This window comes from Vombatus ursinus, unplaced genomic scaffold (assembly GCF_900497805.2).
Source record: "Vombatus ursinus unplaced genomic scaffold, bare-nosed wombat genome assembly UNPS02015255.1, whole genome shotgun sequence".
Lineage (NCBI taxonomy): Eukaryota > Metazoa > Chordata > Mammalia > Diprotodontia > Vombatidae > Vombatus > Vombatus ursinus.
Window position 1 is genome coordinate 40,165,954 of NW_020955033.1, and position 16,663 is coordinate 40,182,616.

The following is a 16,663-nucleotide window of genomic DNA, read 5'->3' on the forward strand; positions in this document are numbered from 1 at the left end:
GTTGTTGAGTCATGTTCGACTCTTTGTGACCCCATTTGGGGTTTTCTTGGCAAAGATGCTAAAGTGGTTTGCCATTTCCTTCATCAGCTCATTTTACAGATGAGAAACTGAGGCAAACAGGATTAAGTGACTTGCCCAGGGTCATATAGTGTCAGAGGCCAGATTTGAACTCAAGAAGATGAGTGTTCCTAACTCCAGGCCTGGTGCTCTGTCCACAGAGCCATCTAGCTGCCCACACAAAAGAAATACGAAGACAAGAGTCAAAAAACCCCTGCCATTAAGCTTACTTTGTATTCCAAGAGGTACACATCTACCAAAATAGAGACAAGGTAAATGCAAGGTCATTTGGGGTTCTGTGTGGTCACATAGTGAATATAGAAATGGCCTTGGAGTCAAGAACTCTTGGGTTAAAGCCCCACCTCTAATATATACTGGTTAGGGGACCCTGGGCAAGATGCTTCACCGTAGTGCCCCAGGCAACTCAAGTTGCAAAGCAGGTGCTGGTCTGCACTGGCTATGTTTACCCCATCATTGGGAGCTCCCCATTCTGATAAAACCACAGCTGATTAAAAAAAAACTGGAGGTGGTTGGGAGAAGACAGGAAGGAGGAATTGGGAAAGGCTTTCTGCCTGTAGGAGGTGGTATTTGAGCTGAGCTTTGAGGAAAGCCAGGGTTCTAAGAAGCCAACATGAGGAAAAAAATACATTCCGGACATCTAGGAAAGGGCCCAAGACTCAGAGACCAGGGATGGGGTCGTGATTAAGAAACAACATACAGTTTGGCTGATTTGCCATATATGTGAAGGGAAGTAATGTATAATAAGGTTGGAAAAAATGGGTTTGAGACAGACTGTAAAGGGCTTTAAAATGTCAAACTGAGGAGTCTGTAGATAACCCCATTGGCAATAGGGAGCTCATTAGCAGGGAAGAACTCCAGAATACATGAACAGATGATCAGATCTGTGCTATAGGAATATTGATCTGGCAGTTGTGTGTACAGTGATTTGGAGAGGAGAGAACTGAAGTAGGAGATCAATTGGGAAGATAACTATCAAACACTCAAGAGGTGATGAGAACCTGAATTAGGGTGGTGACTGGAGAGACCAGACATATCTGAGAAATGTGGATTCTACCTCCAAAGAAGACTCGGCACACCAATTAGAAGTAGGTTATTTAGCCACTCATAAAGCAGTGGTAGTTCACCAGTGTTAAAAAGAAGACAAGGGATTCACAAATACATATTGTGATGTGGAAATAAACAATGAAAAGTTCTGAGATCTTCCAAAAAATGGCTATTGCTTGTTGTTGCCAAGGCAGAGAATGCCTTTCTATTTAATAAAATCAAGTAGGGAGTGAAACCAGCAGTCTGTTTCTCAGCAGCAGCTGCTAAAACATATCATCTGTATTTCAAAGGGGGGTTTTGTTTGTTTTTAATTTAACCTAGTTCCTCTCCTAAACTCTGTAGAATACCAAACAGTATGGCTCGATAGCTAGTATAAAACTAAAGGAAAATGATTAATATCTGTGCTCCCAAGTGACAAATAAAGCAGCCAGTTTTTTTCCAGGTTAAAGCTTTGTTTAAATGTAGAGCAAAGTTTGTGGTCAAAGCAGAAGGTTGTCTTACCAAGAAAGATAGATCAGCTTTTTTTACATTTTCTTCATGTAAAGGAATAGTTTTTGTTAAGCTAAAATTTTCTTAATTTCTAATGATGCTTACCCTGAGGATTTACCTGTGTTCACTTCTTAGACTATAGAGATAAAAATCTCCATTAGTTAACTAAGCCCCAAGCATTTCTGTCATGTGAAAGATGAACACAATAGAAATCAGAAAATATAATTTGTAGGAAGCCTTTTTTGCAGATAGAATTTGAACCTAGAAATGTGACTTTGTTTATGTAAAATAACTTGAGGCATAATTTGTGTAGGGGACAAGTTGCAGGTAGATGGTACTGTAGATAGAACACAAGGCCTGGAGTTGGGAAGACCTGAGTTTATCTAGCCTCAGACACTTATTAGCTGTGTTACGCTTGGCAAGTCACTTGACCCGGTTTGCCTCAATTTCTTCATATGTTAAAGTGATCTGGAAAAGGAAATGGCAAACTACTACAGTATCTTTACCAAAAAAAACCCAAATAGGGTCATGAAGAGTCAAACACAATTGCATCAACTGAACAACAACAACAACAACAACAACAAAGAGGGTAAGTTGTGTAAAAAAGGAAATTCAGTAAAAGAATTTCATTAATTTGGAATTTGTGATCATTTCCACAGGCTTGGGCTGAAGTTTGTGCCATCTATGAAGAAAGGTCTTGCTAAGCAAGTAAATTATTATAGGGAAGATATTTAAACTACTTAAGAGAACACACTCATATTCAAGAACTCTCAACCACCTTAGAAGCATCCACATCACAGTTGAAATAGCAGTTACAAACTATTATGTCTGTTCATGAGAAATGAGTTTTTATTTGAACCTGTTTTGACAGCAGTGGGTTGCTCTAAATCTAGTTACTGAATGCATTTCAAAATTTAATAAAATTTATGTTTCTTTTTTTAAGCTTAAGATTTTTTTCAGTTTTTCACTAAAATAGAATGTGACCTTTCTGTAGTTAGCCCAGATCTTCTGAGGATTAGATAATGTATTTAAGTATTTATAAATGTTTTTATAAATTGTAAATATTTATTTATTAGGTATAAATGTATTTAAGTATTATATCTACTTTCCTCTGACTTGCCATTCCTCAGATAGAAAATTGGTCATAAGTTTTCTATTGTGTAAATATCACAATCAGCCTTTGCTATTAACTATGGAATAAATTAACCAAGATAGTCTTTCCTGTAGTTGTCACAGAATATAAAGTACACAAGCCCAAACTATATGTATTACCATTTAAGTGGTAGTGATCTATTAATTGACAAGTCACAGAATTAAAGAATTTTAGAGCTAAAAAAGAGAAAGGTCCTATGATCCAATTCCCCCTTTTACAAAGTGAAGCCCCAAAGAGGTTAAATGAATTGCTGAAAATCATATAGCTAATTAGTGGCAGAGCCAAGACATCATTTATTTGGAACTATTGCAGATACTTAAAAACCAGAAGAGAATTTTGCTGAGAATAGTTTCTTAACTAATGACAGAATAGAATTATTCCAGTGGGGTGAGGACTACAGATATCTGATGGTTTCTAAAGAATCTTTGCTAATTTGTCAGTACCAGGAGGAAAGACACTGTTGCTTATCTGTTTATGGGTGTGGCGTCTAGTTCTTACTGCTGGCATAGTTTTTCTTTATCATTGGCTATAGTCAGAGGCATGCGTGAACCTTTTTCCATCTGTCATTCCAGGAATTATCTTGAGAGAGTGATAGCATATTATAGGTTGGTTTTTTTTTTTACTTTAATATTCCCTTTTAGTGGGATGCTGATTTTCTTTTCTCTTGACTACATTTTTGTCCTTTTTTGAGAATGTGCTATATACTGCCTCCTTGTGCTTGATGACTCTTTTTTTTGTTGTTCTTAAAATAGAAGTTATTACCATTGACACATTACCTGGGATTGGATTTTGTCCTGCTGTGGCCCCTTAGTTCTGAAAACACCTCTAGAGAGTTTTGCTGGTTACCCTTTCTTGCAGCTTTCCCCTGTATATTTGCTCAAGGATGAGAGCTTTAGATTTGCTCATCAGTAGTCTTACTATTTGTTGTTAGGTAATGCTGTACCATAAACAAAAGTATTTTTTATTCTCCCAACTGATGCTTCAGAGAGAAGTTGGGATGTGATATTCTCTACAATGCCTTCCATGGATAAAGCAGAAAATGTCCTTCAGCAAAAAAGATAAAAGATTTCTTCTAACACACACCAAAAACGTAAAAACAAAAGGGAAGGAATCTGGGAGTTCTGGGAGTCAGCAGGTACCATTACCCCGAGCTGTGGACCGGTGAAAGCGAGCCAATTGGCCAACTATTAGAGATGCTTTCTTCTTTCCCTTAAACTGATAGATGGGCCCCATATCTAATTTCAAGTTTTAATTGTTAGCTTTTGTTTATACCAGCCCAAACTTACTGCAACAGGCTGGGAAAGTATTTCTAATGACATGCCAGGAGCTTCTGATCCATCACTGGATAAAGGAATCTTTAATCACTAGCTACACATATCGAGAGCATATTTTAAAGCCCACAAGCATCCAGAAAAATGTCTGAGACTTTAGCTTGGTACAGCATGAAGCTCCAAATGTTTCATTTTTTTCTAGAACTCTTAGATAAACAGTTCAACAATGATCTACTCCAAAACTTTCCAATTTGATTTAATAACCAATATTTGAGTATTTACTATGTGCAAGGTACCTCAGGGCATACAAAGAAGGTTGACATAGTCCCTGCTCTTGAGGTGTTTACAACCGCTGGGGAGGTGAGGGGAGTGGGAGGATGAGGAATAAGACAGATACACAGTGATAGTACAGAGAAGAATAGAAATTCCATGTTCACTTTAGCAGTTGGGGCATATATAGTGTTTCCCAAGCACAAGGGGCCTGAAAATGTATCCATAAAAGGATACAGTATCTTTTATTTTGGCCCTTGGACTTGAAACATACATCCATAAGTTTTCAGTCCCTTACTCTAATGCTCCAAACTGATACCCCAAGTTGCCAAGTTAGTTGATGAATCTTATAATCCTGTCTACCATTTTTAAAATGAAAGAGACAAGGAAAAAGGCCTGGAGGGGTCTTTCTCCTTCCAGTCAACTGAGAACTGCAGGTAAGTGGTGAAATTTTTGTTGATGTTTTCATGGAGCTACCCAGAACAGTGGTCCTTTTCCAGGGTCATTGCTATGTAGAAAATGTTTATTTCTTGTCCTTGAGTATGGCTTTTCAAAGCAGAGATTGAAACTTCAAGGGGGGCAAAATGTGATAAAAGACTAAACTCCATGCATCAGCCAGTAGAGGAATAATGGCACCTCTGGAGCCCTGTGGTAGTGTAGGTTCAGTCTCCGAATTACATAAAGTACAGAGGGTGAAGCTTCTAGACTAGAGAAAGAACAAAAGGATTACTATGTATAAGCATCTGGCAACATTCTTTTGGTTCTTTGACCTGGGATTGATCAGAAATTCATCATTAGATTTAGAAGAGACCTTAGAGATCATCAAATCCAATCTTTTGATTTATTGATCAGTTGTGTCTGACTCTATGTCTATTTTCTTGGCAAAGATACTGAAATGATTTGTCATTTCTTTCTGCAGTGTGTTCCCATTTTACAGATGAGAAACTCAGGTAAATAGGGGTTAAGTGAGTTGCCCAAGGTCACATAGCTAGTGTCTGAAGCCATATTTGAACTCAGATCTTCCCAACTCCAGCTCTATCTATTGTACCACCTAGCTACCCCAATCTTTTGACTATTATAGTTTTTTTCTTTTTTGGAAAAAAATTTATTTTAAGTATTACCCAGTTACATGTAACAATTTTTTAAACATTCATTTTAAAAAATTTGCATCCTAAACTCTCTCCCTCCCTGACTACTGGGATTTTTCAAAGTGACTGGGAATTACCTAGCTAATGACTTGGCTAATAATGTTTGTCACTTTATGAAAAATTATATATTTGCTACACTTGTTTTAAATTACTGTTTGTCATGTTGACATAATTAATAGCTGCCATACTAGAGGCAGGAATTGCAGATTCATGCCTCAGGCCTGGAGCTCAGACTATGACATCCTTTCTACACAAAGATGGTGTTATTCCAAGTGGCTCTGTGAAAGCCTCAACAAAAGCTCCAAAGTCACTGGCCTGTCCTCTTAGCCACTGTTCTTTCTGCCTGTGTGAAGCTGTCTTTTTTTTTTTTTACCCATTTGCCTGCAATTGTCAATTTAGTAGGAGCAAAACCCCTCCAGACTCTTTTCCTTTTCAATTTCATTTTAAAAATGGTAGATAGAACTATAAGATTCATTAACTTTGTCATTTGATTCTACTGGGTGTAAGTTCCCAGTAGTTTTCCTAGAAGTGGCATTGGGAGTTTTTTTTTACCTCCACGTACATATGCTTGCCCATTTACATTTGTATTCAGGGTCAAGCTTTTGCAACATGGACATCCAGAGTTAAGGTATAATATATATGGTCATGAAGTTGAACTGGTATATATACACATAGTCATGAAGTTGAATTGGTGTCAAACAACCAGCTTTGCCTACGAACTCCGAAGTCTTCTAGAATTTCAGTTTTTAAAAACTCCACACATTTTGGGGGGAGATAATGAAATTTTAGGATTGGAGTATAGGATTGCTTTGACTTGCTTCCATTAACACTAACTGGGAGCCCCACTGCATTTTGTATGTGTTTCAATAAAAAAGATACTAACAGTCAACTACCAATTACTTGCTTTTGTATTATCTACGGTCTCCTCATCCTGATAGTCCAGCTAGATTGTATATAACTAACCTTTAGGTTGAATAGGGGAGTTGTGATGATTACAGAGATAATGAGTGCATTTATGGAACAACTATAAATAACTTTTAGACTATTGTTTTTCTATCTCATTCAGTCCCAGGGATAATCAAAAGTTGACTATATTTATTGTCCCAAAGCTTTATAGGAAATCAAGTCCAAAGATCCTTATGGAGGCCCTTATAGAAATTATATCAAGCATAATTGCATATATTAGAAATCAAGTTTCACTATTTAGAAACAACACATAGGATGTAGACGTGTAGAATCTGCTGAAACAGATGTCGTTAGAGATGCTCTAGAACAGTCCCCCTTTTCCACATTATGAAACTGAGTAGATGGCATGTGTTTGAGATATATTTTTCAATAAAGAGAAAATTATGGTAAATTCATCTTTTAAAATGGCATTTTTTACTTAATTTGGGTGTTGATGAAAAGCTAAAAAATAGAAAACATTTTCTTGTGTACATTAAGACGGAAATCATGTTGGGAGTAAACATTTTAAATGGTGAAAATACCTTACAATATTCTTTTAATAAAGGCCTTTAAAACAAAATGTGCTTTGATTTGCATTGCCTAATACTAATAACCAGAGTTGATGGAACCCCCTCCTTGGTCTTTAAGAATAAAAAGGTAGAAATACATTGTGGCAGACTACATTTCACTTTTCACTTAACAAGACATAAGCTTCTACCATTTTTCTTAAAACTAAAGGTATCACAATGCTGTTTTCTTCTGAAATGGTCTTTAAATTAGTTCAGTCTAGGTCCTTAAACTAGTCTGGATATTTAAATTGGTTTAATTTCAATATGTCAAAAGTTTAAAAGTTTTTTTAGATGAATGTTAAAATACAGAGATGCTTAATCACTTTGGAAAGAAGAAATTTTTACAACTTTCAATATATATTCAATGTAATTTATCAGGAAATTATCAGTTATTGAACACTGGTGTAATTGGAGTTTTAAAGGCAGGGGCTCAGAGTTTCATTTCTTTGGGTATATTTAAGGAGAAAAACTTGGAAAATGTGATTTCATTTGTCATGGGAAAACAAAGATCAAGAAACTTTAGTTATATCATTAATTCTGTCTATTCACACACACACATATACGTACAAAATTTAAGCTGCAATTTCAGAGAAAAGGTGGCATTTAAAAATGTTTGATGGTCTGAATTAGCATAGACATGTAGTCAATAAAACAAGAATCACTCAAAAATTTCTTTTGAGTGACAGATATCAGGTAGTAGTTGGCAAAGTGTTCTTAAGGTGTCAGTGATAAAAATTCTCTTCCCTCTCTAGCCCAGATGATTCCCACTAGTAATGAACAGGCAAAGTCATCTAGTTAACCCATTTAGAACAGGAAAATCAACACACACAGAGGCTATGATGGAAAGGCTTTTTTATTTTTCCCCAGATAATTTTCAAATAAGAGGCCTTAATGAAAAACGCTCAGTACTATCACCATGAATACCAGTAAGACCTTGGATTTTATACACATAGAAAGCTGAGAATACATTCCTCACAACCCTAATTTAATAGTTCTTCATACAAAATTCTCTGTATTTTCACCATCAGCAAATAATTGTGGCACATTTTAGGAACTTTCATGTCTCCTATGTGACCTTTAAAACCAAGTCCTACATTTATTAATACAGTTAGAAAAATAAAAGCTTTAAGAAAAATTCATGGTGGTGAGTTCATGTTGCTAGTCACATATCCCCTTGCAACTTAATTCTTAAAATGCTACGTGCCATAAAGTCTCCAAGGTTTGACTTAAAAGGCTCAAAATTTGAAATCTAGTAAGATAATTTTTAATCAATGTGCATATCAATAAGACTTGCTTTCATTTTCAGTCATCTTGGGAAAATCTATTCCCAGTGTCTGCTGGATGGCAGCCTTTCGAATATTAATAAATATATTACATGTATTTACAAACTTTCTCATATATTCTGACACTGATACGAGGTCAAACTACAGGGAGAGAAACATAGAACTCTCCACAGGGTAACTTTATGAGGTATGAGAACAAAAAGAAGTGGTACTCAACACCTGGAGTGAGCATGAGAGAAGAGCAAAGAAAGTGGGAAGAGGAGATCCCACAGTGCTGCCAACCAAAAGGAAGAACACCTAACGCTGAAGACAGCACTTCCGGGTGTGTACAGGGCATCGCACACAGCAGGTCATTTTATTTCATTTGAGCACACATTGCTCCAAGATCCCTTAAACTCCAATGAAAGGGGCAGTACAGACGCCTTAAAAAAAACAAACTGGATCACAGGTGAATGTTAAATAGCATAAAGAGGAATACTGAACAATTTTAAAATGTGAAAATGGGCACATGTTCCTAAAGACAGACAAGGCAAAGGATTTTAAATTCCAGCCCTTTAAACTGAGAATTGCTTCTAATGGGAATTAAGCGATCACTATAGAATTTAGCAAAGGAAAGCAAAAGGTTAAAACACAAGGACTGGCTTTGGCACCCCAAAAAGCACACCAATAGGACTAATACAAATTACAGGTTGACTGGTACTTTCCTCCTTTTCTTACAGTAACCATTTAAAACATTGTTTCATTTGTATTAACCATGCATCCTATTATGTTAAATTTGCCCACTTATATTCTAATGACCAAGAGAGCAAGAATGGTGACTAGAGTTTCATAAACTTCTGTACCACCATGGGTCTAAAGGAGGAAGATAGGCTGGAAAGATCACCTCTTTGTTATTTACTTTTATTTATTTTTGTGAATGTAAGAAAATTCCTCAGTTTTAGGATGTTACCTTCTTTGCTTTTGTGTGGTTTGTTATGAGAGGAGGCAGTGTGTCCTTGCTACAGGCTTCAAGTCCTGCCTTAGGCACATACTGGCTATCTGATCACGGGCAGGCCACTAAACCTCCAGTACCCCAAGCAACTCTCTAAGATTGCAAATTAAGTCTGTGTCACTGATCTGTGTCAATGAAGGGAATTTCTAGACTAGATTTTCCCTATACAGATTAAATTATGGGTCCAGACCAAAAAACAAGCAAACAAAAAACTGATCAAGCATGGCTGTGTGTATGTTTACACACATGCACACATGTACAAGGAACTTAATTGAGCTATCTTTTTCTCTTACCTTCATATCCTCTTTTCCAGCTAGCAATTATTTTAAAAGTTTGAGTATGGGGTCCCAAAATATTGTGGCTCACATAAAATTTTTTCCTGAATATAAATTTCAAACAACTTGGTCTCTTAGAAAATGTTACAAATAAGTTTCACTGAAGTATAGATTTTTCGAAGCTCTTAAAATAATTTAAACTTCTACATAATCAGAAATACCTGGAGACATTATAGTTTCACATGCAAATATGAAGGAACTGTTAACGTGCATTATTTAATTAATCATTCAAATTTATTTTGGAAATTTTAGGCTATGAAATCATAAAATTTTAGTCCACTTCAAAGTAGTATTGGGATAGTTTTGAGGCATGTTAACTTCATATAGAAATGTTAACTATATTTTGATACAATAACAAATACTTATCATGCCACCTATGGTGCTGTCACCAGGTTGAATATGGATGTATCTACTGCTTTATGAAAATTACAATGCATGTGCATTAACTGATCTGACAAACATCAATGGTTATTTGGTTGGTTGTTTTAAGCATACCAAAATAATCTATTCCATTTTATGATCTTAAATGAGCTGATAAATTTTAGGTGCACAATGGCTCGCCCTTTCTTCCCCGCCCCCCCAACCCCCAATACTACACACATGAAGCCATTTGTGAGAAAAAGAAATGCAAAAAAGCATCTGAAGCCAGTCAGCAGGTTAATGTTCTTATAACTTTAAAACAGCTAAACAACCATTTTTGTTTTAAAAAGTTCATTTACAAAAATAAATAAATTTGTTTCCAGTCTAAGACCTTAGGTACCAAATTACAGCCGAGTTTAGACTTGATGGCCAAGTTCCTAAGATATGAAAAACATAGTTGATAATGTATCTGCTACTAGAGCCATACCAGTGTGGTCAGAGGCTGCCAACCTGTATAGTCTCAAAACAGACCACCCACCTTTCAAGTGTGATCATGGGCTCTTTTGACATTATAGGAATATACTCAAGCTGTTGCCTTATGCTTTAGTCCCCAAACTTCTGCCAAACCTCTATCACCCAGTCTATTATTACTAATACTACCAATAGTCACAATACATTCAAAGGAATAAAGTGTCACCTCCATGAGAGACACTGGTCAGTTACACTAGGGCTGACAAATCCAGCAGCTTTGGGGAAATAGTCACCCATTTGGGTGTACAGCTTATGCTGGTGTTTTACACTAGAACACAGACATCATAAAGTCCCTTATTTAACCAAAATCTCAGATTAACAATAAATTTAAAAATCAATTTGTTAGCATTAGCAAATCCTAGAGTTTATGCTGTGAGACAATAATTACTATAGCCCATGCTAGGAGTTTAGCGTCCTTCAGGAGGGCTCTGGATTACTGTATACACTACATGTGAACACTGTTAGGTGGAAATGCCAATATGACTTACTGCTTAGAACTGTGCTAACACTGATTCCTTTGTTAGATTGGTTTCTCCTTAAAGAACTTTTCAGCCTTGGTTGGAAAACGATTCAAAAAGTGGTAAAGAACTGAACTCAGGGAAAACTGTTTTGTCCTTCAAATGTACAAATTAAAAAAAAAAAGGCAAGTTTCAAACCACTGTTTTCTTTCAGTGCAAATGATTGATCGGCTGACCTGTTGCATATCGGTAACAGATATGAACACAGCATTCAGTCAATAGAACAACGTGGTGCAACAAATATCTGATATAATGCAAATTCAAGCCTATGAAATAAAACCACAGAAAGGAAAGGAAAGAAAAGACAATGCAGTTCTTAGTGTTCTCCCACCAATGCTGACTTTGTGAACAAGAGCAACTGGAAAGGCACGAGGCTCAGATTTCATTGATAGTTCTCTCCGAAGGGCAGTACTCCGAGGGACCTGCTGAGGACATGTAGAATGACTGTGTTTTCCTTTTCAAACGAGCTCGCTTGTTGGCCAGCACCAGGCTTCTCCGGCTGGAGCTGATGATTTCTGAAATAAACTTTTTGCAGTCTACACACACCTCCATAGTACTCCAGTCCTCCATCAATTCTTTGGGAAATTGTAGTTCTTCATCTGATTTATCTACAGACTTAGATTTTGAGGAAAATCTAAAAAAAAAAAAAGCCTAAATCAATATCTATATTTCCTTAATTAAGAGCATCATGTGAATAAAATATAAATTCTGAAGGTGAAAATTTATCCCACTGCTGAAATATAAGAAGAATCTCATGATACTTTACCAAGAGGGATTTCTTATTCATTTATTAGGGCCTATTATAAGTAAGACTCTTCACTCATATCCTACTCCAATCTCACTGTGGCAAGGAGGTAATGCCAGGACAATGCAAGATCATGCCAGTAGAGGGCAACCTCTGGTAGGTCTTACCAAATTAAGCATGCTTCAAGGATACCTTGAAGTCATCTGCAAGGGGTCATCACCATGTGGTTGTCCACCAGATTGTAAGGTTTTTCAGCTACAGAAACTCATTAACACCCCTCAGTAAGACGTAATGAGTTTCCATGTGCATCAATGGACTTGAAATCATGGATCCTTCAAATCCTGAACTGCTTTCAAGGCATCAGGTATTGAAGACAAAGACCAGAAAACAATGTTCTTTTTTCAAAAGAAACTTGGGAAATTTGCTATGTAAAATATCTAAGAATCTCAAAATTATAATATTTGGAATGTAATTATCCCCAAGCTAGAATGCTAAAGGAAAAGAATATTTTGCTTAATTGAATATTCTGTTTAACTGAGAATTAACCACAAATGGGAACACAGGGATTACTGTTTTTCAAAGAGCAAAGGTGGCAAAAATGCTAAAATTATAGTGCACATAATTTAAAATCTCTGATTCTTCAGATGTCACTTCAGAATCTTGCGGTGGCCCAGTATCTTCATTATGAATGTTAGTTATCATCATATAATAGAAGGCAGATATAGCATTATTGTCCATATGACATAATCAATAAAACCTGGAAGTTGTTCCTTGATATTCCCATGAATAAGTCCATTAATATGTCGGTTCACACACTTTCTCATAAAAGTAGAGTGATAAATGTAGAATGCCACCCCTGACAAATTCTGGTGATTTTAGTTTTCTGGTTGTTTTGAATCTAGAGAAATAGTAGTTTATTGTACCATCTTCAAAATGGAAGTAATTTTTATTTCTTAAGTTATTTATTTTATGGTTTCGTAATTTTCAAATATTTAGAGCTGGAATTTTTTTTTAAATCATTTACTATTTCATTTAAACTGAAAAATGAATATAACTATTAATACAGCAGAAGTAAAATGACTTCAATTTGTTTGGGCTCAATGCAAGCTCTCTCATTACTACCATGGTCTACCCTAGGAATTCTAAGCATTTTGAAATGCTATATCCTAAATTCACTAATAATTCAAAAAATGAAAACTTATCATTCAAGTACAATATATGAAGGGAGAGAGCCTAAAGTGGGGATTTTCAGACTCTAGGACATGGTCCAAAAATGGTTCACAGAGTAAATTTTCTCTTACTCTCCTCCCTTTTTGCAATAGAACTGCAATGAGTAAGTTGCAAGAGTTAATAGCTGGTACCAATCTACTTCTGGCTTGTGAGCTAATGGTCAGTACTCAAATCATCCTCTTTTCTCTGAAAGTCTATGGCCAATGTTGTCCTATCTACCTTCTCAAGAACTAAAATTTACTCAATCCCTACCCCACCCTACTCAAGATGTGGCTCCCACTTAGCTTTGGAAAAAGTTTAGCACCCTGGCACTTTTTTTCAAACATTGACAACCTCTGGAATCAAGCTTTATTTTTATAAGTAGAATATAAACACCTTCATGGTACAGACTGTTCTGTTATTATCTTTGATACACATGGCAGTCACTTAATATTTGCTGGACTTAATTATTCTTTCTTTAATAACCAGCCCAAAACACTGAAGGCCAAACTCTACACAAAGGATAAAACTTGATTTCCTCCTAAAATAAGAATAGGGAAAAGAATGCCCAGAATGGCTCTATAGATGTCTTTAATCTTCATTTTAAAATAGTACATTCATTTGTAAAAGTTGCACTGTAAATGGTTTTCACTTTTGTAGTAGCCTAGTTGAGAGCTGGAAAAGGATAGAGGTTAAAGATGATCTAGTCCAGCACCATCATTTTATAAAAAAGCAACTGAGCCCAGAGATATGACTTGCTCAAAACCTCAGTGTAAAAGTTACAGAGCTGAGATTCAAACTTTGTGCTCTATCCATTACACTGTCCTGCCTTATTTCTAAGTTTCAAAAAGGGTTAGGAAACCTAGTTAAACTATAAAGTAAGGTGGCTTTTAAATAGCTGCTTGCCCATTCACTAAGGCAATGAACTGTGCAGACCAATCTGTTTTTGCAGTTTACTGGCAAAATCCAAACCTATCTTTCATCACAGATACCAAAAAGATAATCTCTCTGTTACTAATAAAGTTCCAGGAATTCTCACCTGGCAATGCTCCGAAGTGGTCGATGGTGGCTAGTAGAGGGTTTTTCGGGTCTCATAAAAGTTTCTCCTCTTTGCAAGGCAGAAGGTCCCAGAGAAAAGATAGGAAGAGTGGAATATGGCTTGGATGGCAATCGCATCTGTTACCCCAAAATGAGACCAAGAATGAAAAATGTTGTCACAGATATATAACCTGTGCTCTAAATCCATGCCCTAAAAGTAGCATGAGCTATTTATCTCAGCTTACCTTTTTGCAACACTGTGAGCATACTGGCCTGTGTATGAAATCAAAAGCAGTAGTCAGTATAGGGCATTTGAAGCATTTTGTCAATAATTCAAGGCCTATCTACCTGGGTAGATTAGACTTCTATACTTAATTGTGAAAACTCTCTATCCTTTCTCCTATCAGTAGGTGCACTTCATGTGACAGTAGATAGGACAAATACAACTTATCTCAGAAAAAGACCTAGATAAATGGATCACCTATATTTATATAAAATTTACCTTTTTTAAAATACAAAGTGATCACATTAATTGCTTCTAAATTTCATGTCTAGTTTAAATATAAAATACTATCATCAGAATCATCCGTGCTTAAATTAAACAAATGATATCTATGAATTCATTATCCTAGTTTATAATAATCAATTGTTTGGTAAATTATTATAAAGAAACCAATATTCTCACCCCCTCCAAAGATATAAAAATACAAGACAGATAAGTAGGACATTACCAATAATTTCCCTGTGTACAGAAGCTTTAAATAAAATTAATGTCAGTGGGATTCTTACTAGTAAATATCTTTCATCATGTATGGATTGCCTTACCTCTTACAGAACTGACAGGTATAAGACCAAGTGAAGAAGGAAAACCTCCTAGTTCGGCAACAGAAGCAGAGCTAGGAAATAAAATTTGAAAAAGGAAGAACTGTGTCAACAGTTAATTTTCTAATATTGGAATAAGGTTGTGATGTGCATGTTATATAAGTTCAGTGGATGCCATGAAGAAGACAACTGAGACATTGGTTTTTAAGTTGGCTCTCCCTCACTTCATAAAAAAAACAACCCACATATAATTATATGTTTGCAGTTTCACATGAATAATAAGGTTATAGATTTAAAGCCCTGGAAACAAACTGAAGGACTCAAAGAACTGTACTCTCCCATTCTCGGATATTTCTTATTTACAAAACCCACTAAAAAGCCACCTTAAGGTATATATAGTTTTATATACACACATTAATTACTAAGTTTATTTTTAAGCCCTCAACAAAACCATCCTATTTGTTAGTTTGGTATTTCTAGAGAGGAACTTTAGTGATTCTCCCTCTTAAGGGAAAGACAGAAAGAAATATCATTCCACTACTAGTGAAGAGAAAAAATTCTTTGCTCCAGAGAAATTCTAAGAGTCATGCTTCAACAACCACAGATATACCTTTCCTTTTTTCAGTGCAGTGTAGACATCTTTATACTGTTGATACTTTTCCAGCTCTGCCTTTACCAGCACCTGGCGAATATGCATCACTTCCTCGACTGTGAGAGCCAAGCATTCCACTGGATAACAGAATTCTTCCTGAAATTCAAAATTCCACAGGAATAAGAAATTCCTATGCCCACTTCAAGTCTTTCTCTCAGAGAACCATTACGTGATTAGTAGAAGCTTCAAAGAAGAAAGATTTTTCATGAAAACTAGAGAAGACTTGGCTGATTCGTGGGCATCACATAACTTTCAAATACCTTGAGATATGGGATGGCATAATAACTGCTAACAGTCCACCTGATTCAGGTCTATCTTTGTGCCATTCACAACAACATCAAAGTTTTCAGGTTCAGGTGTTTTGTCTCATGGAGCGGTTTTATTTAGTAGACATGTATATTTTTATTATGAAAGTTTTTCAATCATTTTTTGCTTGTTTAGTCCAATTGCATCGCAGTTTTATCTTTGGACTGGTAGATATACTAAGCTGTTACTTAGTGCTGTTGTTCCATATAGCATGTGAGATATAGACAAGCAGCAGCACTAGTACTAGTACTGTTTTCAAATGTATGTTGGTTTGTGGTGCCCAGAAGAGCCAAAGAAAGTGGTTAGTAATTTATCCCCAAAGGCTTTATTTAGTGGCATGTCACATCAGCAATCACAGAAAAACTCCAATTTTATGAATGGAATTTGAACATGAAACTGATAAGGTAATTTCACAGACGAAATGTGTTAATATGCATTTTTGTTTTTCCTTCAAAAAGAACTATTAAATATATAAAAGATTTTTTTTGGAGGGGAGAAGGCTAGACTTAAATATTATTTCAAATTTCTTCTAAGTGCTAATGGCTCAGGTTTTGATCCTCTAAAAATAGTTAGGTTAAAATAGGTTAGATGCTGATGTAATTGATTCCACTGAATAAAAAAACCTCATTTCCATCTGTTTGTCATCCAGCTCTGCTTTTGATTGGATAAATCTAATAGAAAGACAGAACAATTACGCATTCCCACCATTCTATGCTTCACAGGCACTATTGTGGTGAAGTGACACTGAAACTTAATGTTCTCAGTATAAACACATTAATTCACTCCCACACACACATACACACACACAATAGCATTGCTCACAGCAACACACTGACATTTTTGAAATCTAACAAATAAGCCAGATGAAGAATCGGATGACTATGGATGTAGTCAGTTGATGGAGTT

The 16,663-nt window shown here is 35.9% G+C and overlaps 1 protein-coding gene across 1 annotated transcript in view; it reads right to left on the reverse strand.

Moving 5' to 3' along the window:
• Positions 1 to 7,802: 7,802 nt before the first annotated feature.
• Positions 7,803 to 16,663, reverse strand: part of LOC114031898 (protein spire homolog 1-like) — a 137,079-nt gene continuing 128,218 nt past the window's right edge. Inside the window, exons 11-15 of the mRNA XM_027847094.1 lie at positions 15,410 to 15,547; positions 14,803 to 14,873; positions 14,223 to 14,250; positions 13,979 to 14,115; positions 7,803 to 11,619 (exon numbers count right to left, since the gene is read on the reverse strand). Of these exons, the coding sequence (XP_027702895.1) occupies positions 11,361 to 11,619; positions 13,979 to 14,115; positions 14,223 to 14,250; positions 14,803 to 14,873; positions 15,410 to 15,547 (633 nt within the window). The 3' untranslated portion in view covers positions 7,803 to 11,360. The remainder of the gene's footprint in view (positions 11,620 to 13,978; positions 14,116 to 14,222; positions 14,251 to 14,802; positions 14,874 to 15,409; positions 15,548 to 16,663) is intronic.